This window comes from Cavia porcellus, unplaced genomic scaffold (assembly GCF_034190915.1).
Source record: "Cavia porcellus strain 051 isolate PalLab524CR breed Dunkin Hartley unplaced genomic scaffold, mCavPor4.1 scaffold_2, whole genome shotgun sequence".
NCBI classification, from domain to species: domain Eukaryota; kingdom Metazoa; phylum Chordata; class Mammalia; order Rodentia; family Caviidae; genus Cavia; species Cavia porcellus.
Window position 1 is genome coordinate 24,470,874 of NW_026947485.1, and position 25,396 is coordinate 24,496,269.

At 34.4% G+C, this 25,396-nt stretch overlaps 1 protein-coding gene across 2 annotated transcripts in view; it reads left to right on the forward strand.

Moving 5' to 3' along the window:
* Sp4 (Sp4 transcription factor) overlaps positions 1–25,396 on the forward strand; it is a 69,238-nt gene that overhangs the window by 22,192 nt on the left and 21,650 nt on the right. For both annotated transcript variants that reach the window (XM_003469828.5, XM_063239297.1), the window contains exon 4: positions 21,620–21,848. In XM_003469828.5, coding sequence (XP_003469876.2) covers positions 21,620–21,848 — 229 coding nt within the window. The remainder of the gene's footprint in view (positions 1–21,619; positions 21,849–25,396) is intronic.

Here is a 25,396-nt window from a genome sequence, read left to right on the forward strand (position 1 = left end):
TTTTTGTTCATAAATGAAAAGACTGAGGACAAGATTGGAGTTGCAGTTTACCCAAATCAAGTCTTTAGTTATTAGCAAAGTCTGAATAACTGATGTAACTCCTTGAAGCTTAATCAATATTCGAGTGGTATATACAGTATATGCTTTTTATTTGAAAGAAAATTATGACAGGCAAGCTTTCCTTGCTTTCCCACTTCCCCAGGGAATAAGGTCTTAAAGATAATTTTTGTTTTCTCCCATCCCAAGTGGTAGTGATTTGGTTGCTAAGTAACTATTAGACCTGATAGTTTCTCCACTAGCAAAAGTAAGCTTTAAAATGTCAATGTCAGATTTATTTTATATAATATTTGCAATAGAACCCTGAAATTTTGTGTTCAAAATCTACCTTGCTTTTTAATGATTGCTCTTAGTTTTGCAGTATTTTGCTTTCAGCATTAAATTCACAATCTTAGAAATTTGTAGCAGCCTTTTTAAGCTAGGTGCTTTATTGTAAACATTTTTTAGCGTATGTACTTCCCTGTTACATTTGGTGACCATAATCATGTAAACAGAGGTAATGTGGGGAGAAATTATTCACTAGGGAAATCAATGAGTTATAATAAGTTATTTAGGAAATTTAGTGGGGGTTTTAAGGGTTTTTTTGTTGTTGTTTTGTTTTTTTTTTTAGTTTTTTTGTATGTTGGGGCATAAGAGTTTTGGGGTAAACCGGTTTTCTGTTTTGCTCTGCATTATAGAGCCTTTACATAATAAGTGGGTTAAGTTTGGTTTTTCCACATTTTAAAGACTTAAAAGAGAAATGTAGCCCAAGAGTGGCTTCTGTGCAGACATTTATGGTAGTTGTATTTTCTGAGAAAGCTTCAGTATAGTCATTCTAAAATGAGAAATTAAGTTAAAATGTGTTTTTCATGTACTTAAGCAAGGTATAACTTATTGAGGAAGGATGTTAAATATCATGAAAATCTTTGTTGTACTGAAGACTAGCTTGTTCTATGATTACATGTCACCTTTACTGTTAAGAAGCCTGTGATTTCCTAATATCTTTTTTATCATACTGAATGAAGTACTGTAATTAGCATAGACTGTCTACTGAAACTGAGCCTAGAAAAATCAAAATCTTTGAGCACAAACTCGATACTGTGATAGATTCCACACTTGACTTCGTGTGACGGCTTGCTTTCAAAGTCTCTAGAGACACATTGAAAATGTTATTTAAGATCACCTTCAGGCTATGTGTATAAGGTGCCTGTAAAGCATAAATGTAATGAATATGTTTAGACCTAGGTGCTATCCCCAAGATATCTTATTGTGTGTGTTCAAATATTCTAATATCCAAGCAGTTTCTGGAATCCAAAACACTTCTGGTTCTAGACATTTCAGGTAAGAGATCCTTAACCTATGTTTATTGCTTGTAGAAGCAAGAACACTTAGATGTTTTTCCCTTTTAGAATCACTAAAGATAAGCAAGGCAAAATCATTCTTTGATTGTAAATAGATGACTGTCTGCCCCAGCTGATGAAAAAATACACTGAGTTTTTCCAAGGGATAACACAACAAATTTACAGTAATAATGAAACCATCCAGTGTGATAAAGGGGAAATGATATGACCATGATTTACTGTTCTTTTCACTAGTTCTTTCACTCTATATCATTCATTTCTCATCTGTTGCTATAAAACATGCTTAAGTACACATATATGGAAGTATTCTTCATCTTTTTGAGCTATGAGCAATTAATCAATTGAATCACTAATTTTTAAAATAATAGACATTCAAATCCCTGGTTTTTTGAAGGTTTATTGTAATGAAGAAATTTAAAACAATAAAATACTCCTTTGAAAGTTTGACTACTTAAAACTATTTTGAATAGGAAACATACGTATCCTGTGTTTAAAAGAATTAAGCTTTGGTTGTAGTGTCAGTGTAATTCATTCTTTGTCTGAATACCTCTGTAAATTATTTAAGTTAATATCTTTCATCAAGCGATCAAATGATTCTTCTGCCAGTGTTTGTTTCTATGAGATTTTTTTTCTTTTCCTTCTTGTTTTTATTCTTTTTAAAGTCATAATGTGAATTCATCAGGTAAGTAGATAAAACTTTTTCTTGGCCTGTGCACTGAATCCCCATTGCACAATGCTAAATATTTTTAAATTTTCTTTTTCCCAGTGATGACTAGAGTGGAATTCCCTACAGTTGAAGATCCAGTGTCTTTTAGATTGCATAATGGATTATGCAGGATTTTTTTTTTCTTATGGTGAAAATGATTTCTCCTACATTTTTAGAGGGAAATTGTGGCCAGTTGATCTACACTTCATTCAAAGTAGAAAGCTAGTATTTCCGGGTTGCTCAATTGACTGTTGAAAGATGTGGCTTAAAATAGCCATCTATGGGGTGAGACTGCTCCATGACAGAATTACAGTGTTGGACTAGCCTCCCTTGGCCCTAAACTGTGCGACTATTTTAAGCTATGACCCTAAGAACTGACAGGGCATACTGTACCCTTTTACCACTGAGTTCTAGTTCTATATTTCCAAGGGTGGACAGATGAGCTATAAACTTCTGTGGAATTAAAGCTATCATTGTAATGTTTTGGAAGTCTTTATCTGCATCTATATTGTTAGCCTGGTTATATCAGATTTCTTTAAATGAGTACCATTGTGGAGGAAAAAATAATTAGAAAACCATAAAGTTTTGTTTTACTCATGTATTTTTAGCGTTGCATGTTTGGGTGAGCTACCTATAAGACAAAAATTTAAAGAGTTGTATGACAATCACCTAATGAAGATTGTTCTGTTTCCAGATGATAAGGGTACTAGTGCCTAATTCCATGATTGCTTTTACCCATATTCTCTGCTCTGGTGGTATATTGCCTTTCCCTGTTTATTTCTGTTTTACCCATTTAATTAGTGTTACTGGATGCTAACTTTTTCTTTTTTCCATTACCACTTCTCAGCTGTATCTCTGTGATAATTTCTTATATTCTTATTGAAATATAACCATAGTTAAGGCTAAGTTGAGAATATATAAAGGTGGAAGTCTTTGACTCCTAAAAGCCTATTTCTAGTTGAGACAGTATTCATTAAGATTTTTTAAAAAGTAATACATAGGAATTATAAATGATGACCTATACTGAAAGTGAGGTGAATGGCAAAAGATAGTGATACATTAAAAGCATAATGAAGCCACTGTGAACCAAGACAAATAAAAGATTTTATAAACTTTAGGAGGCTTGAACTGATTCCTTGAGGAAAGAAGAGCCTTAACAAATAGGAATAAAGAAAGAACCATTATAGACTGTAGACAACAGGTACAAAAGGAAGTAACCCAAATATGATTTACATACTTAAAAACTGGGTAGACTATCTAAATTGGAGACTTTGAGGGGATACTAGAAGATGTTGGCAGACTTGAGTCTAGTTTTAGAATAAGTCAGACCAGGGACAGGTGACATGTTATCAGAATGATATGTGAATGTGTATACTTTTGGAGGGATAAGAGAAGTTTCATGTATAAAATAGTGTTTTAGTTTCAAGAAACAGGGAACCTAAAATCAGTTACAGGAAATCTGAACCAGAGGTCAGTGTCTTATTTCAGGATCTTTAAGAAAATTGGCAGAATTTGATTCATAAATACAGAGAAGAAAAAATACTTTAAGGATAATTTTTAAAAGTTTCATTTATGACCATGAGAATGATCACAATACCATTGAAAGAAATGACATTGGGGGGGGCTGGGACTTTAGCTCAGCTGCATAAGCACCTGGCCTTGCCAGTGCAGGGTCATGAGTTTGATCGCTAGTACCATTTAAAAAAAAAAGAAAGAAAGAAAGAAAGAAAGAAATGACATTCAGAAAAAGAGAAAGACAAAGATGAATCTGTATTTTGGTATTTGTTAACTGTAAGCTAATAGTACAATATTCCACTGGAAGTCTTTAGTTTCTGTTTGTGGTTTGGGTCTGAGAGGAAGTAAGAATGGGAATTCTAGACTTGGGAATCTTCTGCATGGAGACTGTGATTGCAATTATGATAGCATATGAAATTGATAACAGGTATAGTTTTTGAGTTGGAAGAGCTGAACGATGACAACTGAATTTTGGATTACATTCAGTCTTCGCAGACCAAAATAGAGAAGTTGAGCCAGGAAAAATGAGACCTATTAGAACAGGATAATACATCGACAACTTAGAGAAATTGTAGATAGTGTCAGATGTTGTAAAGATGACTTGGAGACCAAGTGAATGTTGAGAAAAGTATAGTGGCTTTGCATTTGAATCATCTGATAAGCTTGGAAACTGTACTGTATTGTTTGATATCATAGCTGCTTTAATGTAGACCTAAAATTCAAAATTCATTTCCCCAGTTGTGTTAACCACATTTCAAGTGCTAATAGCTCTTTATCTGCCAATACTGAATAGCACTGACATAGAGCATTTTTATTTACAGAGAAAGTTATAAAGAGTGATCTAAATATCTGATGAGTGTTTAAATTTAAAATAATATATTACAGTAAAAGATGCTGGCATTAATCCCTCTCAGTACTCCCTCTCACTTCAGACATACTTATCTCATTATTCTTGGTACTTTCTAAAAGCAGTTCTGGAAGTCCTCTTTAGTGAATGTCTTTTCATGGGTACCTTGGTGTCCTGAATAAATTTAAAATGTATATGGCAGTGTCTGTCAAACAAAAACATTGTGGTGTATCCTCAACTGCTTTATTCACCAAATCTGGCAACGTGCAACTTTTGGCTTTTCCCCAAAGTAGAAAATGACCAGAAAAGTTTTTTTTTTTTTTTTTTTTAATTAAGTACTCACCATATTTTTTCTTGTCATATTGGTGTAAGAGAGTACCCCTTTACAGAATGTCAGGAATGGGAAACCAAAACCTTCAAGCATTTAAATAGATGTGTAGAGAAAATAACCAAGTATAGGATATAATTTGGAAAAGTTTGATGAAAAAATAAGATGCAGAGGATATCTTTGTGACTGATACAGAAAAGCATTGTAAGGCTATGATTGTATTTATTCATTTAGCAAATAATTAGGGAAGGCCTGCTCTGTGCCAAGTACTACACTATAGTATACTGTGCCAGGCACTACAATGCTATGGAAACCATTAAAGAGTATATAATTGGATAAGGGATGTTGAGTGGTTAAAAAAATAGTTGTGATATAATGTGATACTGCTTGTATAGAAACCTGTCTTCTTTGAGAACGTAAAAATGTGCTATGTAGTCAAGTAAGAAATTTGTGAGGAAGGTTCTCTGGAGGAGATGATATAGAATGGTTCAGATAGGATGAAAAGAAATTAGCCACAGTAGCAGAGAAAGAACATTCAGGGCAAAAAGATCAGATCCACAAGGTAGCTTGATGTGATCAGGGAGATACAAAGTTTCATATGCTGTGGCCCAAAGTGCATGTGCTGTAGTCATGGGAGTGAAGACTAGGTTATAAAGACGCTTCCATTAGTGTGATAAGTATAATATAAACTATTGTCTTGAAAAGAGGCCTTCAAGGAACCGTAAGTGGGGTATCATCATCAAATTTATACTATAGATTGCTCAATGTCAACAGTGGATGAAAAGAGGCTAGTTTGTTTTAAGGAGATTGATTCTGTAAGAAGATGAACTCTGGAGAGGGAAAGACTTGAGAAAGGGTATGTATAGAGAGCAAAGGGATAACATATTTGTCAGAGACAGTAGATTATAAGAAATGAAATCAAAACACAAATGGAGATGCTTCAAAGGTGAGATTTTATTAAAAAAAAAAAAAAAAAAGATGAGTCGACCTTAAGAGAATTTTGGCTATACTGGTGATAGAAAAGAGAATGAGGTGACATCTGGTGATTTTAGTCTTCTTAGTGAATGAGAAGGCAAAGCCATATGATTGTAAGGTGCAAGGAAAAGAAATTGAAGGTTTGAGGACTGGGGGTGGAAACTGGAATGGCCATTGAAGGGATTTATCACATACATATATGTTGCCAGCAAAGGGTAAATGAAAGGATTCCAAGCAATGGTGATGGGAGTGCTAAAATCTTAGGAGTTTATAGAGTTGCAGCTCTTCCCTTTGGTATTTGGCAGCCTAAGAATATGAGAAAGTGAATAGTAGGAATTACCATCAGGTGTGGCAGAAGTTCAAAAAGGCAAAGATGTCAAATGAAACAGGGTTGATGGATTGGGAGTGTGTGTCCAGTCAAATGACTAGAGAGCAAGGGGAGGATAAAAATGAAGTTCAAAAGTGTTAAGAATGAGAGAAGCATAAGGTTAAATGACTGATAATGGTCAGAGAAGGAATAATACTGAACCTGGCTTCCTGGACATAGAAGTTTCAATTGATGAAAAATTTGAGCTGGGATTCTGTTTGTGCAAAGCATTGATTGTAGAACTGATTTTCCTTTCCAAATCTGCCTCCTCTCCTGAAACCTTTGTTTCAGGTAATGCCTTCTTCATCCTCCTTGCTACCCAGGTGAAAAGCCTTTCACATTGGTTTGACCTTCATAATTCAGTGATTTTTTTTTTTTAACCAAAGCTTATAATTTTATTTCTGAACTAAATAGACCTTGATTGGATTTTTGGTTTTGCCACTTAAATCTTGATCAGGTATCTCTAGATCTGAGGGTCCTTATATTTAAAATGGCAATATTCATGTTTCTTGAGTGGGATATATGTAATGCTTGCACAGTGCTTAGAGCACAGAAAAGTTTTTATAAAGTACTAGCAACAGCTTACACTAATTATTAATTATTCAAAGCAAGAATGATTTTAAGAAAGTATTTTAAAGTATACATTTAAGTATTTTAAAGTATACATTTAAAGTATACATTTAAAAGATTTAATTATGGTGTAAGACGCATTGCTGGCAATCCCCTTTTTCAGACAATCTCATCATTCTTGCCACGTTCAGAAGCAGTTCTGGAGTTCTGTTTTACAAGTAGTTTTAGCTGTGCTGTTACAGTTGCCTTGATGTACTGAACTGATTGAGAACATTTACCTTTCATGGTCATTTTGACTTTGGGGAAAAGCTCGACATCACGTGATGCCAGATTTTGTGAATAAGATAAATGAAGACACACCAGAATGTTTTCATTTGACAGAAATTGCCATAAAATGTTTCAAAATGATTCCAGACATCAAGGCAGCCACAAGACACTCCCAAAAGGACTGCCAGAACTCACTCAGAAAGTGACATGAAGGCTAAGGATGTAATTCAGCGGTACAGTGCCTTCCTGGCAAGTGCAAGTTTCTAAGTTTGATTCCCAGTACTAAAAGAAAGAAAAGGACAAAAATGATGGGACGAGTATGTTGGCAGTCAGTTTGAGCATTTTGAGAGACATTATTGGTAATGTATCTTTTCCTATAATAGATTTTTGGGATTTTTTTTCTTTAAATATTTATTGTATATTTTCATCAGATCTTACATATCTATTTAGTTCTTTTTTTTTTTTTTTATTGTTGGGACTCCTTTTAAGTGTCCATCATCTGGAAGAGAAATGTTCAGATCTTTCTGGCATTGTATACTGGAAAGAATTTCCAGCAACACTTAATCTAGAAACTGTCAACAAGAGTATACTAATGGAGCATATTATTGCTTACTATTGTTGACAGTTCTTGAAAGAAATGAGAATAAATAGAAATAGCTAGAAGTAAAAAAAGGAGTATGTCTTTTCAGACTGAGCCTTTCTACCTCCTGCCTTACTTACCTGCATAGTCCAACTGACTGTAATGCCTGTCCCACAAGAGTAATGATACAAATGTTTGTGGTAACAGATTGATCTGGATACATGAACTATAAATCCTTTATACTCTAAATTATTTTTGCGTTGACTTCTTCAATTTTAAGGAAGAAAAACTAATTAGTAAATTCAGTTATGTTATTTTTATCCCAGCATTAACTTGTAATTCTGAGAAGTGCCTATTCTGTAACCAAATAATTTTGGAGGAAAATGTGAACATTTATTGCAAACTATTATCAAAGATTTTCAACATTAAAAATCATTATGATAGATTGTAGGGGGTAATACTGCTGCATATTAAGTTTAAAAAATAGATACAGTTTTTTGGGATATATTTAAATATTTAATAGGCAGTGGCATGTTTTTAAAACTAGGTATATGTAGTAGCTCTCTTTAATTTTCTTATGACGACAGGGTATTGCCAGAGCATTGATTTTGATTCTATACCACTATTTTCCCAAAGTTTTTTTTAATTCAGATGTATTTAATTATTATGACAATTTTGTATGTTTTTGTTTAACTTTGTAAGTTACTTACATTTGACTGTATAATTTCTAAAAGTTGTTGACTTGCTTTTAAATTGTTAGTATTGCATTATTGAAGTTTGTGGATGTATATGATTCTCTGTATTTAAAACGGCTAGGTAGGCAGGGGTAGTGGCCTATTCTTGTAATTCTAGCACACTGGGAGACTATTTGAGCCCAGTGTAAGCAACTTAGTTGGGTCCTGTCTTGAAATAAAGTTTTTTATAAAGGACTAGGCTTGTTCACTGCGGAAGCCCTAGGTTTAATTCTGAGGGCAGGAAAGATAAAATAGTTAAATTAGGTAATTTTTCTGTTTCAATGTAGGGCTTCCAAAAATGATTTTTATAAAGTTACAGTATATCTATGATTATTATGTGGAGCTGTTGTCTAGATCAGGCATGGGTGGAATAGCATGGTACCCTAACAAGCCCTACTTGCTCCCCTCCTCTACCCTATAAAGTCAGTTAAAAAGTTAAAGCCTGTCCTATAGTTTCGGACTGGCGTGTTCCCCAAGGGGAGGACATGTATTAAAGGCTCAGTCCATGGTTGGTGGTCCTCAATGGAAACTTTAAGAGCTAGGACATATTTGGAGGAAGAGAGTCCCTTCAGACATATTCTTGAAAGAGTTTATTGGCATCCCGGCCCTTTCCTTTGTTCTGTCTGTTTTCTGGCCACGGTGATATGCCTATCTTTCCTCCTCCAGAGTCTTCTGCCATGATATTTCTGTCTTTCTGTAGGCCTAAAGCAGTGGATTCATCTGGCCACAGGCTGAAACCATGAGCCAAATAAATCTTTCCTCCTTTAAATTGTTTTTCTCAGGTATTTTTTCTCAGTGACAGAAACCTGACACAATGCCTTTCCTGATCTATCTCTCCAACTTTAGGGGGAATTTTTATTGTTTAGCACCTCACTTCCTTGACCTTTAAAATCCAGCAGTATGCTGTGTCCGAGTTGCGCCTTTTCATACATACATTCTTCGCAATTGTTTTTATTCTTTTCATTTGACAAGTTTTGTCTCTTCCATGAAGCCTGCATCATTTCTCTTTGACAGTAAATCACTTTCCTGTGTACTACTTAAGTATCTTACCCTTTTTTATTTTTCTGTTTCAGTGTTGGAATGGAACTTGGGTCCTTATGCATGCATGGGCAAGTGCTCTACCACTGAGCTGTATCCACAGCCCTAATGTATGTTTTTGTTATTGTACTTACTATAATTATTTGAGTTTGTGTTTCTGAAAGATAAGAGTTTTAGATCATATCTTAACTTATTTTGCCAACTGTGTTAAATAAATACCTACTCAGAAAACATTTGTTGAATTAATAAATCTCATTTGGCTGTACTAAGTTCTTGTGTTAATCAACTTCCATTTCTGTAGTAAGTACTTGAGATCATCAAATTGTAAAGAGAAGATTTCTTTTAACTCACAGTTCTGAAAGTTTTAGCTCATGATCAGAGAGACCCATTGTTTGTAGACCTCTGCGTGGGGGAGCCTGTGGACTACTAAAATTGTTCACCTCATGGCCAGTTTGCAGTCCCCATTCACCCTCACTCCCAACCCCCAAAAAGAAGAGGAAGAGACCAGGGTCCCATAATCTCTAGGGACATGCCTCTGATTTCTAAAACCTTCCTATCTTTAAAGTTTCTGCCACCTCCCTGTAGCACACAGGTGGTAAACAAGGCTTTCATACGTGGGCCATTGGGACTTACATTCCAGATCAAAATCATAGCATGTCTCATTTAAAAATTAGGTCCTCAGTAGAAAGAACTGAAGAGAAAAAATATAATTCATAGAACAGACCCAAAAGCACTGTTTAATGTGTAAGTTCTTCTAAACTGCTCTTGTGCCTACTTAGTAAGTTAGTATTGGTTTTCAATTTGTAATTGCCCCACAGTCTGTGGAAGTCATTGGCTAAAATGAAGTTTACCATATTTCAGAAGTATAAGAGCACTCATAAGTATAGTCACACCTCATATTTCATTCTGTAGTTCATCTGGAAGAAAATGTGTACCTGCAGCTTATATATAAAGCAAAGAGGTGTTTTGTAATTACTAAATGTAATTACTAAATATTATTTATTCTTTTTATTACCATTATACCATGGAATCTCTCTTGTCATATGTCTGTCAGAGCTTATTCCAAGATTTATTGTGTTCTTTTGCAAAGGCTTTGAGAGTTATGTATCTTAAAGTTCTTATAGACATTACAGAAATATACCATATTTTAACTTTCTGTATATTCAATTTCGATGATGCTTATTTTATTGCTATGAATATATCAGATTCATAAATAGTAGTTGACTTGTTCTTATGCTATATGGCTATTAAGTAGGCCATTTCCTGTGAATTGATAATTGGGTTAATTTATTTTCAGGTAGTTTTATGAATTGTTGACTGTTTTTCAGGTTTATGAGTCTGTCTTACATAGCAATGTAACCTGATATTCACTGTGTCAAAAAAAACTTGGAAATCTTTTTTTTTTTTTTTTTTTTTTTTTAATGTGAAGAAATAAATCCCAGCTGGATTGCTGTGGGGCTTTTTTTTTTTTTTTTAAATCTATAAAATGGAAGTGATACTTCAGAGGACTGGTGTTAAATACTAAAAGAATCAAGTTAGTAGTAGCTGAAAGTAATTCACAGTGAGTTATTTCTACTTTCCTCTCCATGTTTCATGTGTTTAAATGTTATTACAGTATCAGAAGAATGTTTTTAAATATTTTTTTCATCTGACTTTACAGGGATTGGGCAAGCCATATTTCCTGTGGTTTTAATGTTTATAATTAAAATTTGTGTGCCTTATAAAATATTTTTAACAGATTTTTGATTAGTGTCTTAATACGGCTACATAAAAAACAAAGTTTTAATCCTTAAACGACAAAGGGCCTAAACATAGTTCAAAAATAACATTAAAATGGCCAATAAATATTTGAAAAAGATGCCCAACTTGTTAGTAATTAAGAAATACAGATAAAAGCAGTGGTGAATTAGTCTTTGGGGCCGGGAATGTATCTTAGTAGTAAGAGTGCCTAGCCTATGCAAGTCTCCAGCAATGCATAAGTAAACAAATAAAAGTAGTCTTTAATTACACTAACAATGTCTGGAACTATTATCTTCTTAAAAAGAAAAATTGTAACTATTGCAGTAAGATTAAAGCTCCCACTGACTGTAGCTCAATCTTAGAAGCTTGTTTTAGACGAAATATTCTTAATTGGTGTTTTGCATATCCTTCAGACTTTTTGTCATTTATCTACTCCATAGACTGTCATCAAAGGAAATATGTAGTACCATAGTATAAACGTTTACCACGTTGGAATTTTTACATGCTTTTCTTTTGGAGACATATATCTTAAATTAACACAGAAAGATTTTTTTCACTTTTTGTATTATTATAAAACATCCCATCAGCAACTGTTTGACAGCTGTTATTCCGTTCACATTTATTTTTGATTTTTTAGTGTTAAAATTTTTTATGGTCTATGGAAGAAAAGTAAAGCAGTCCGTAAGTGGAATGGAATGGAATTGCTGGGAAGGACAGGACATTTCAGAAAGCAATCTGCATAGTTGGATGACTTTGAAGTGACAGACCAAAGACTAGAAGGAAGTTTTACATACATATATGAGCAGACCATTCGAGGCAGAGACCAGAGTCAAAGACTAATTAGGACTATGTTTACTATGTTCAGAATGCAGAAAGAGAATCTGTGTGGTTGAGATAAAGTAAGGCAAGGAAACATGAAATTGAGGAGTTAAAGGGTAGCTACTTTATATAGGAATTTATTCAACTTAAAATTGTATAACTACACAGTTTCCACACTTACAGTTTATCATAATGTACAGTTTATACAATTTAATGATTGTAGTTAAGTAAAAGGCCTTTAGTGCTCTCTCTCTGAATGAAGTGATATGTGATGCAAATTTATAACATGAAAAGTGACTAAGATCTGACTCTACATTTTAAAGTGATCCTTCTGGCAACTGGCACTTCCAGAGGGTAGGACAGTGGTGGGAGAGAGACCAGTTAGGGAGCTGTTTGATAGTCAAGCCAAAGAAAATGTGTCTTGGACAGAGATGTAAGAATTGGAGATCATGTAAAATTTCTTGCGTCTTGTATAAATTTTAAAGGAGTCACAGTTGGTAATAGAATATAAAAGACAGACAAAAATCTGGGGTAGGCCAGGTGTGGAGGCTCACACCTATAATTCCAGCACTCAGGAAGGGAGACAGAAGCACCACTGGAAGTTGAAGGCTAGGCTGAACTACAATGGGAGAGCCTGTTTCATAAACAGAAAAACGAAATATAAAACAAGAGTTAAGACAATGCCACAAACTTTATCCTAAGCATTTACTTGGATGGAATTATGTACTTGTCCCAAGAAATATAAATTCTGAAGTCAAAATTCATCATTATTTTTCTTTATTTTTTGTTGTGGTGACTCTTGGTCTACTATATATATTTTTTAAATTTTGTCTTGTCTTTTTTTCTTGATACTGGGGATTGAACTTCCAATGTAAACTGAACCACATACTCACCCCCGCCCACCTCCAGACAGGATTTCCTTAAGTTTTATTGAATAAAACTTCAAGCTAGATTCAAACTTCTGATCCTGCATTAGTGATTCAAACTTGTGATCCTCCTTCCAGAGTGCTGGCTGTAGAGGCATACAGCACCACACCCAATTTACATTTACTTAAAAAAACCGTCTGCAATTTACGTTTGTAAGTAATATGAAATTGATACATAAATATTTTTGTCCTCCCTTTGCATACTCAGCCAGTAATCTCAAGCCAAAATACTCTTTCTTTTCTTCTGATTTTTTGAGGTATCATTTTTATCATACTGTATGTGAGTATATACACATGCATCTGTTTTAAACCATATATCCAGTCCATTACCCTATTCCAAAATCATTAGCACATTGTTTTGGTTGTGTAAATTTGTAACATGTTTTTATCCTACTGCTCTTTTTCAAAATTGGCTTGGCTGATCTCTTTGTATGTTGAATGAGCTAGAATTCCTTGGGAAGATCTTTTTCATAGAACAACTTTAGAAAAATTAATGCATTTACAATAGTGATTCTTTTCATGTATGAATATGAATTTCTTTTTGTTCTGGTCATTATATCCTAACAATTAGTTTTCTCTTAAGATCTCTCTCAGTTCTAATTAATTTTCTGAGGTTTTCATAATTATTATTATTATAGTTGTGAATCGTTTGTGTTAGACAAGTAGAAGAAAACTTTTTGTGTTGATTTTATATTTGATAATTAGCTAAAATGTCATGTTCTAATTTAATTTTCTAGAATTTGCTAAATGAATAATTATATCTTTTTATGAATCATGACAATTTTTTTTTTTTACTTTTAAATCCTTACTCTTCTATAGGCCTGTTATTTCTTTATCCTACTGAATTGGTTTAGGCCTTTAGGAAAAACAAACTATGAGAGGTAAGAGTAAGAATCTTCTGTTAGACATAGTGAGACAGCAATTTTTTATTCATGGAGCTAGAGATTGAACTCAGGGCATCCCATCTGCTCAATACATATTCTGCCACAAGCTACTTTCCCAGCCATATAAATTTTTAACCTATTATGTGTTTTCAAATTTTTACTGCATTTCTCTTGTGCATGAGATACAATAGTATTCTTACATACTTCTAGTGGAAAATGTAAATATATACAGCTCTTTACCGATACTCCTGTGATTTTGTAAACTGTATAAAGGTTGATAAATGTTTCACAGTCTTTGACCAGTAATCTTACTTCTAGTAGCTTTGTCATATTTTACTGACCTAGTTAAAAGAAAGTTTCTATGTTTGGACTTTAGATCCAACTTTTTAGAAGAAACATTCATTTAAGAAACACAGTACTTCCAGTGGGCCAGAAATGTTGGTAGTCAAAGAACAAATGCTTTACAACCATACAGATGTCTTTGGTTCCCTGAACTTTTTTTGGAAATAATTTGCTACTAATACTGTCATAAAATGAGATGATGTCTGTTTAGCAAAATCAGAAATACTTAAATTCTCACTCAAATAATTTTTGAGGTGTCTTAAACAGTATACAGTGAGAATCAAGTGAGAGCAATACTTCCTTGCCTTGGGTATTGGTTGGCTTCAGATTGCAGAGAACTATACTAGTCTATATGGAATGTGTCATTTTCTTTTATTCAATAAACCTGCTTTCTTTTCTCATTTATCTTATTCTGTTGAGACAAATGAGCATTCATGTGGTACTAAAGAAAATGTGAAGAAACGAGGTTGTTTCCAATTACCCATTATAGATCTTGTTGGGTATCTTGAAATCTAATTTCTTGCTGCCTACCACCCTGCTGGCCAATTTTCATATTTAAAAAAAGAAAACAGAAGGAAAAAAAAAAGAATAAGAAAAATTGTTTGATTTCTCCAGATATCCTCGAATGCTTTTTCCTTGGTAGCGAAGAAAGGCAAAAGAAAGGTCATCCTCAGTCTATTCTATCATAATGTGTAGCTACAATACCAACTAATTTTTAATTAATTTTTGTTTACTGTTACAGTTATAAATTCATATTGTACAGATTAATTGGGTTCACTGTGATATATCGATACATGTACCACATCTTGCATGGAATGTCCATCCATTTTTTTCCCCTTAAGTTCCTCTTCTTCTCCACCTTTTTCTGTCCCTAAAAGTCTATAAATGTTTTTCTGTTCTCCTTCCTTCTCTCCTTGCCCATCTCTGGTGACTCCTATTCCATTCGGTAGTACTTCTTCAAGGTTGACTTGCTCAGTTAAGTGAGTGAGAACATGTGGCATTTGTCTTTCTGTGCCTGGCTTCACTCAAAATAATGTTCCCTAGTCCATCCATGTTGCTGCAGTTGACAGGATTCTATTCTTTTTATGGCTGAGTAGTATTCCATTGTGTGAATATACCATTTCTAAAATATCCATTCTATTCCTAAAAGATATAAATTACTTTCCTTTCCGATAATAATGACTAGAAATAGCTGTAAATATAGTTTGTTTCTAAAACAATTTAGTCTTTCACATTATTACCAGCACTGTCACAATAGCACAACATCTTAATATTTTTATTACTATTTTTATGTGATGAATTGAATATATAATATATATAATATATGCACCAATAAACTAGTTTTTTTCCTCAACAAAATAATTTTTTCCTATGCTTTTAAAAAAATGTAATCCTAGTTTCCTGACCAACTTACAACTAGTAATGATCTCATTAGTGTATATTTTATTCTTCAGTCATCCTGTATTCAATTATTATTTTTAAAGTTATACTTTAGGAGAAATCTTTATACACCTGTAATGTTAACACATTAACAAAATGTATTAGTACATGAGCTAATAGTGGTTTAAGAGTGTGATAAATCTAAGTAATACATTTTTAGGACCGAAAAAATGAAGGAAGGCATACTTTGCTCTTCAAGATCAGTAATTTGCCATCTAATTGAAAAGACAAAGATGCATTCGTCATATACATTTACTACATAGTATGTTTGTTGTTAGGATACAATTATACACATCATGTGTTTGGACAGCTGGTGTTAAGAAAGTAAATTTTGGACTTTGCTAGGCCTGACCTCAGATCTCAGCTCTTGCACATCTGTTTTGTGAATTTGGTGTTTTCTGTACCTTCTTAGAACCTCATTTTGTGCATCTTAAAATTGGGACCATGAAGCTCAGTTTATAAGGACATGAAGAATAAATTAAATCATATATATAAATACATGAAAAAATATTCAGTATCTCTGGCCATTAAAGGAATGCAAATTAAAGCAACACTAAAATTCCATCTGTCTTAGTTACTTTTCTTGACAAAATACTTGGCACCCAGAATTAAAGGGGAAAAGGTTTATTTGGCTCACAGTTTGTAGAAGTTTTATTCCATAATCTGCTGGCTCCAGGGCAGAGCAGCATGGTACACAGGCCTAGAGAAACAGTTGAGGTGGGCAGAAGGTACCAAAGCAACCTTAATAAAGTCTTTCTGCCCCTTTTATCCAAACTACTTAAGATAGGTAGCACTAATGTGCTTAATCATAGTGTCGTTGAGCCTAGCATTATACCATGAAACAATTTCAGCATCACATATTCTAGATCCAGCCACCTCTGAGAAAGCCCCACCTGTGACATCACAAGGCTTTGGGGGAATGTCTAAACAAAAGCCTAACATCATCTTACTCCAGAAAGAATGGCTGTCATCAAAAAGTAAAAGTAACTCTTCTGCATTATCGGTGGGAAGGTAAACTAGAATAGCCATTATGGAAATCAATGTGGAGATTCCTTATAAAACTAAAATTAAAAATTCCATTCAATCCAGCTGTCCATCTTCTAGGTATCTTCATTAAAGAGTTAAAGCATATCACAGTGATACATGGAGCACAATTCATAATAGGTAAATCTTGGTAATGACCTATATGTCTAGCAAAAAATGAGTGGTTAAAGAAATTGCAATGTTCATACACAGTGGACACTACTCTGTTGTAAAGAAAAATATTGATAAAATATTTGAGCATTGAGAAAGAACTAGATGAGGAAAATGGGTAATCTTTCTGGCTTATAGATGGGTTGCCTCTGAGAAAATTCAGTAGGACTCTTCCCTTGTAGATGATAATACTATGATACTTCTAATTTTGCTATTATACTCCTGAATTTGAGTAGAGAAGGTACAGATTTGGGAGACATTAGCTTAAATATAGCAGTAAATGTTGTGAACGTATATGGTTCAAATGAATAATGACTCAGATAAATTAAATGAGAAGAGAAGAAAATATTCTGGAGAGTAACGTAAGAATTTTAGAGAGTAGAAGCATGCCAAAGACGTTGAAGCCAGGGTAATCAGAGAAGATGGGAGAATCCTGGCATAAGTAGTGTTTCTGTAAGAAAATGAGATTAGCAGCTCTCAGGATTTGGAGGAAGAGCCAGTTAAAAGTATCTTTGAGTTTACCCCCCCCCCCCCAAATTTTTTTTTCATGATTTTTAACCAATTGATGAGATGAACATCTAATTTCAGTAGTTTAAGAAGAGAAAGAGGGATGTGGAATAAAAGAGACCAAAATGAATAAATCTTGTAAGGGTGTTATATAAATGTTGATTTAAATGTTGATTTTAAAAACAAAAGAAGGTCTGGGCGAGGTGGTTTATGCCTGTGATCCCAGAATTTGGGAGGCTGAGGCAGGAGGATTGCCATGAGTTTGAGGCCAACAGAGGTTATGTAAGCGGTTCAGGACCAGCCTGAACTGCATAGCAAGACCTTTTGTCAAAAATAAAGTAAAATACAATACAATACTAAAAACAGATCAAAAGGGGACTAAGGGTGTAGCTCAGTGGGACATCGCCTGCCTGGTAAGTGTGAGGCCCTGTGTTTGATTTCCAGTGCCAAAAAAGAAAAACAAGTTGGGGGGAAGAAGAGCTAATACAGAAGGCATTTCTGAAAAGACAGAAAGTTAACCCAGAGAATCCAATTTCAAGAAGGGTGAAGTAATCAATAATATCAGATGCAGCAGAGCAATGCTGCAATGCTGATTGAGAAGACACACATTGGATTTGGATTTGGCCGGTAGAAGCGAGTCTTGTCAACCAGAAACTGCTTCCTGTACACAGAGCATTTTGTTACTGAGAATGAATGTGCTATGATCTGCACTATGAACAGCACTTTTTTTCGCTAGCAATCGTCTTTTGTTTTTGTTGTTTTTCCTATAGAATGATTCATTTGGGCTAGTAAATGTACAAACTAACAAGCTCCTGAATCAAGACTAATGACCCTGATAATCGATGATAAGATAAATGCCAGATTTCTTCTGTAATACCTTTATAATACAACAGTTGCTGGATACAGTATGTAAATAAGGCAGCCTGAAAGATGATGACATTTTAGGGTTTTGAGTGTGAGTAATAAGGAGAGTAGGAGTATGTTTACCAAAGTGGGTATTTAGAAGCAAGAATGAAAGATATATGATTTTTTAAAAATTCAAAATGTGTATTATTTGTTAAATTTGTCTTACTGAATGGCTGCTATGTATTAAGCATGTTCCGTCTGGACCTGTGTGTTTGTTCCAGATGCTGTTGATATAGCAATGAAAATAACAGACAAGGTTCCTATTTTCATGGCACTTAATACTCAGAATGGGCTGAAGACAAGAAAAAAATTAAGTAAAAGCATAAGATATTTAAGACAAAATGATAGTCTGAGGGGAGCCACTTTTCTATTGTATGATCAAGAATGGCATTTCTAAAATGGAAGGGTTTGAACAGAGATTACAATATTACCAATGAGCTAACTATGCAAAGAAGTGGGTACAGACATCCCCACCCAGACTGGATAGTATATGCTAAGGCCCTAAGAAGAAAATGACTTTTATTTATTCAGGGCTATAAGAAATCAGGAGCAGATTAAGCAAAAGACAGACTGATACAAGATGAGGTTTAAGACCTGAGTAGAGTTAGTAGTGCCTTGTAATGCCTCGGTATGGATTTGGTGATACGTTGGTACCAGCAGAAATGAAGAAAAGGTAGTATGTTAGATCTCAACTGTCTGTGACACATCTGGGTGAAGAGCTAAGCATAATCACTTACGTATATATACTCAAGTATAATTTGCCTAGTATTACTTATTGAAATAACTTGCCAAGTTGTTTAGATGTCAAACAAGTAAGTGCTCATAATATAGAAGCTTGAGGAATTTGTCAGAGAACTGGCAAGGGATCTAAGGAACCCAGGTTCCTTCTCAGTTCTTTAAAATACCGAACGTCATCACTGCAACCTGAAAGAAATGACCACCTGTTTTGTGAACAATAGCTGGAAAAATTATGTCCAGAAATACCTTATGACTTCAGGGGATGTAAAGAATACCTGCATCACCACAGGTGTAATTCCGTGCTTTAAAGAGTGTAGTCCTTGTTCACATGGGCCTCCTCACTTTAAGAAATGTGTTTTGTTTGTGTGCAGTAAACAGAGTATATGTGTCATTGTACTGTACTTTCAGGTGCACAGGTAATTGTTTAGCTATGATCATTTTTAAGGGATCTTTTTCAGAATATTTAAAATCTTCCTGTGTTAAGGGCACATAGAGGCATGCTAATAGTTTATGTATTGCTTTATAGTTGATTATGCATTTACCCATGGAAAATCAGTTTGATCTTCAGAAACAATTCTTTAAAATAGGTAATATGACAGAAATTTTAGGAAGGTTATTTTAGCGGTGAAGAAACTCAGGATCTCCAATGAACAATCATAATTTCACAACTTCTGACTTCATTTATGGTGCCTTCACATTTTACATAGACTCAGAGGTGAATAAAATTGTAAACATCAGAAGAGGAGCTAAAATACATATCCTTACTAAAACAGTAAAAAACAAAAAATATGCAGTACATTGTATGTATTTTCTCCCCTTTTCCCTGTTTCTTACAATTGACCCTCTGCATCTACAGGACAATGATCCTAGCACATCCTAGGACGATGATGGTGAACCTCTTATTAGTGTTTTCAGTGATGACAGGTAGCCAGCTGAGGCACACATGCCGTAGGTTCACCACCACTGTCATAGTATTTAGCTAATGGCAGATGAAAATATTCAGGGAAAGAAATGGAACTGTATAAAACACAAAATTTTTTTCTTGTCATTATCCCCTGAGCAGTACTGTATATGACCACTTATATAGCATTTACATTATATTAAGCATTGTAAGTAGTCTAGATGTGATTTAAAGTATATATGGGAATGTATTTAGGTTGTATGTAAATACTGCGTTTTATGTAAGAGACTCGAGCATCTATAGATACTGGTTTTGGTCGGGAAGGGGGTTCTGGAAACCCAATCCCTTGGGATACTGAAGGATGATTATTATATTGCTCCCCAAAAATTGGAGAGTGCTGTTGGGACAGAAGTTGAGTATCTTCTGCTAGGAGAATTGTTTCTTATGTTTTAAAACAGAGTGCTATTTTCTTACATGGTAATTTTTACTGTTTCTTTCGTGCTTGCACTATATGTTTAAGATACTGCAAGTGCAGTTTTAAAATAAACTTTCATTTTACTCCCAGGAGCCACATGTTTGAGCTAACATTTTATACTTTATTGCCACCCAACTCAGCGGAGACTTAGTGATAACAGTAGTTAATGTGTAATGAATAATTCTGTGCCATGAACTGTAGTAAGGGATTTGTAAGTATTTAATCCTTACATCAACTCTGAGGTGGGAGCATTCCTTCACACATTGATATTTTAGCCGATTTACATACTTGCCATTCCTATGCTTGATGAAAATGTAGAATTGTGTGTAAAAAATATCATAAAGCATACCAGTTTTAGTTCAAGATACAGTTAAGACATATGAATAGAAACTTCCTGGTTATATTATGAATTATATTTTTCCTTAAGTAAGGCAGAACCTGAGGCTTAGCTATAAATCATGAATGGAGTAATAATACCATAAATGTCTTATTATAGAGACAGAATGTAAAGTCATTGATGGTTTTACATTATGAAAAAAAAACTCCATGCACATTTTTAAAAATGACTTACCAATAAATAGGTGTTTGTTTAATTTAAACATTTAGAAATGAGAAACTTAATCCTTTGTTTAGTTACTTTTCACTCTTGTAACATTCTTAGTGTGAATGAGTTATGTTACTTACTGTGGAACTGGTCATAATACTTTGTACTTACATAATTTCATATGAGGATCTCAGAGTGCTTTTCAGTGTCTTACAAATCCTCACAGTACTTTAGTGAAATGTGAGGGTGACAAATACTTTTAATTTCATTTTCCAGATAAAGAGAAAAATTGAGAGGATCAACTGATTTATGTATGGTCCCATCACTTAGACAAAGAGGCCACCAGCTGGCCATGGTGACTCACAATTGTAATCCTAGCTACTTTGGAGATTTAGGCAGTAGGATTGTGAGTTTGAGGCTAGCTTGGGCTACTTAGCAAGACTGTGTGTGTGTGTGTGTGTGTGTGTGTGTGTGTGTGTGTGTGTGTAATTTTTTTTTCTACCAGGGATTGCACTTACGACCTCCTACTTGCCAGACAGGCACTTATATTACTGAGCTAAATCTGGCCCTTAAATATAATTTTTAATAAAGGACGGGATATAGCTCAGTGCTAGAATGATTGCCTGGCATGTATAACACTCTGGATTAAATCCTTAGTACCATTTTAAAAAAAAGAAACAATGAGGCAGCTGAGCTAATAAAGTAAGAATTATTTTAGGGAGATTGGTGTAATACAAATCGTAAAATTAATCCTTCTGCTTTACATTAAACAGATTATTAAACAATAGCTTTAAAATGTCCACGTGGAAATTGTTTTTTTAAGTCTTTTTGGGAACAGGAAACATTATAATACTCCTTCCTGATTTTTTTCTCTTCTAGGTCAGCAGCAAGGGCAAGATGGAGTGAAAGTCCAGCAAGCTACTATAGCTCCCGTAACGGTAGCAGTTGGTGGAATTGCTAATGCGACAATAGGTGCTGTTAGTCCTGACCAACTCACACAAGTGCATTTGCAGCAAGGCCAGCAGACTTCTGATCAAGAGGTACAACCTGGCAAGAGGCTTCGAAGAGTTGCCTGTTCCTGTCCTAATTGTAGGGAAGGAGAAGGAAGGTAATGATCTGTTTTTAGCTCTCTCTTTCTGAAAGGCATAAAATAGTTAAAATGAAGTCACTGATAACTGGAACTTTACCACCTTTGGAACCCAAAAATTAAAAGATGAAAGAAATTAAACTCAGCTGTTTGAGGAGTGGGATTTGAGAGGTCTACTTTTGTACCTCCTGTACTTTTTGAATAAATTCTTTCATTTACTATATAAAATTATAAACATCCTTATTGATATAAAACTAACTCCTACATATCATTAATCCATTTAAAGTACACAATTCCATGGTTCTTAATCACAGAGTTGTACAGTTACTAACACAGTTAATTTTAGAACATTTTGTTGTCCTCAAATCTTGTATCCATCAGTTTTTAGCAACTCCCTAACCCCCCCCCCATCCTAGGCAACCACTGAAATGATTCCTGTCTTTGTAGGTTTGTCTGTTCTGAACATTTCATATAAAGAGTCATGCAGCATGTAGTCTTTTGTAATTCATTTCTTTCATTTAGCATTATACTGTCAAGGTTCAGTCATATAGCATGCTGAATAATTTCTTTTTATGCATGTATAATATTCCATTCTACAGTCATGCAGCATTTTATCTCATAACTTGATGGACATTTGAGTATTTCCCATTGATCATTATGAGTAATGCTACTTTAAATATTTGTGCAGAAGTATAAGTGGCTGCATTATTGTACATTATTGCCAGTGGTATTTGTGGGTTCTGATTTCTTCATATTATCGCTGGCAGTTAACATCTGACTTTTTGATTATACTTGTAGTAGTGAGTTTGAAGTAGTATCTCAGTGATTTGATTGGAGTTTTCATAGTGATTAATTATGTTGAGCATCTTTTCATGTGTCTTTGGTTATTTAAATTTATTTAGAGAAATATCCTTTCCCCATTTTTAATTGCATTTTTACTATTCAGTTGAAATATTATTTTTAAATTTTCTATATCTATGTTTCTTACCAGATGTATGATTTACAAATATTACTTCTTATTGAATGAGATGTCTTTGTACGGTCTTGATAGTATGTTTTGAAACACAACAATTTTTGATGTTCAACCCCACATCATTTGGTTGTGTCTGTTTTTGGTGTCCTACCTAAAAAACCATTTCCAATTTTAAGGTCATGAAGATTCCTAGCTTTATTTTGCATTTTATACTTTTGCTTTTTCAGTTAGCTCTTTAATCAACTTTCAGTTATTTTGTAAGGTGTGAAGTAAGGATCCATCACACCATTTAGTGAGAAGACTGTCTCTTTGAATTGCTGTTATACCTCTGTCAAAAGTCAGTTGACCGTAAACATCTGAGTTTATTTCTAGACTTTCAGTTCTGTTTCATTGTATTTTAATCTTTGTACCGGTACTACTTTTGATTACCTTCCTAATAACTTGAAATTGGGGAAATATATATCTTCCAACTTTGTTATTCTTCAGAATTGCTTTGGATATTTAGCAATATTTGAAATTTCTATGTAAATTTTAGTCTCAACTTCTGAGTAGTGTCAACTTGTCAGATTCTACACAGATGCTAGGTGGAATTATGGTGGGAATTTCAGTTTGAATCCATACATTTGGAAATGGTAGCCAACTTAGTGATATTAGGTTTTTTAATCCATGCTATTCATTTAGAGCTTTACTAATTTCTTTCATTAATGTTTGACAGTTTTTAATGTTTTTCAGATTTTAAATTATTCCTTATTATTCTTGATATTAGTATAAATGAAACTGTTTTCTTGATTGTTCATTCCAAATATGCAGAGATACATTGGTTTTTGTGTATTATATTTGACAACTTCCCTGTTGGTGGGACACAATACCTGGTACCCATGACTTCAAAGGAGGAGAGTTATAATTTGGCTCTCAGTTCAGAGGAGTCAGTCCATGGTTTGTTGGCTCCAAGGTGAAAACATCATGGAGGAAGGCATAGCACAGGAAAGCTGCTATCCTTTTAGTACCCAGAAAGAAAAGGGAGGACTCAGGAAAGGAGCTACACCCTTCAAAGGCAAGCCCAAAGTGACACACTGTTCCAACCTCACCTCCAGACTGTTCAGTCCACTGATCAGTCCATTGATAAGTATGGTACCCCATAATCCAGTCACTTTCCGAAGCCCCACTTTTGAACCCATGAGACTTGAGGGGGAAATTTTATACATAAACCATAAGCATAACGCATTGATGTTACGTCCTCAACTTTTACTGAGTTTACTAGTAGTTTAAGTGGATTCCTTAGATTTGGTGAACCTGTGACATACATGCTATAGTGGGCTTTTTGTGTCATTAAAAGATCTGCCATTATCCCTTGTAATATATGTAAAATCATATCTGTGAAAAAAGACAGTTTAATTTGCTAGGTTTTTAAAACTTTTTTCACTCCAGAGGAGTTGTAAGGGGTTTTTGGTCTTTTTTTTCTTTTTGCTTAATTCCCATGTCTAGAACCTTCCATTCAGTGTTCAATAAAAGTGGCTGGCAGTAAAAGTTCAATGAAAGTGACAAAAATACACATACTTTATGTTTCCTTGGGGAAAGTATCTAGTTCCTCACTATTGAGTACAGTGTTAGTTCTGGGGCCCTTAATCAAGTTGAGAAAAATCCCTTCACTTCCTTTTTTGCTGAATATATCATGAAGGATGATTGATTATATTTGTTATGATAATCTTGTTTTTTGTTCTATCAATATTCATTGGGTTGTCATATGTTTCATTTCTGCATTCTTGCAATAAATTTTTTGGTCATGATGTATAACTCGTATATTACCAGAATCAGTTTGCCAGTATTTTATTGAAAATTTTTGCATCTGTTCTCATGGGATACATTAGCTTATGGCTTGGCTTTTCTTTTCATATCTTTTATATCTCGTTTGGATGATGGTAATACTCTCAAGCCAGTAGTTGGAGCAGTGGCACATTCCTCTCTGGGAGACCCTCTTTTAGGAGCTACATCACTGATGATAGGGCCATTAGTAATGTGTCTACTTTTTTTTTCCCAGCTCAGAAACTCCAATTTATGAATCACAAATGATGCAAGTGAAGGGCAGTCTAGTCCATAATGTTTCATTATGCCATGACCACAGTAGAGCATGTGTTCCAGATGTGAGTGCTGATTTGAAGAAGGGAGTCCCTACCTTTGAGCCACATTGACCTGGAACTCATAGCTGGGATTAGCGGGATAAATACAATCTCCACTCCTCCTGGGGGGAGAGCCCTTTAGCTAGCAGGTGGGAGGAGACAGAACCCTGTTTTCTGTGACATTTGTACTGTTCCTGTGGCATAGTGGTGAGAGCAAGAAATGAGTCTTCATACAAATACCACAGACTCTTGCTGTTCTTCCCCAGTTCTCGTAGATTTTCTTTAACAAATATGTTTCTTATTTACTGTTATTTGCTTTTACAATTGTTTGAGAAACTTTTGTTTGTTTTATAATTTTCATCAACTTTGCTGGAAACCTAGCCCATAAATCTCTTCATACTGCCTTGTTAGATATGAAACTCTGCACCTTACACTTCTAACTGGAGTTAGCCATCCTGTGGTATTTTAAACAAGAATGT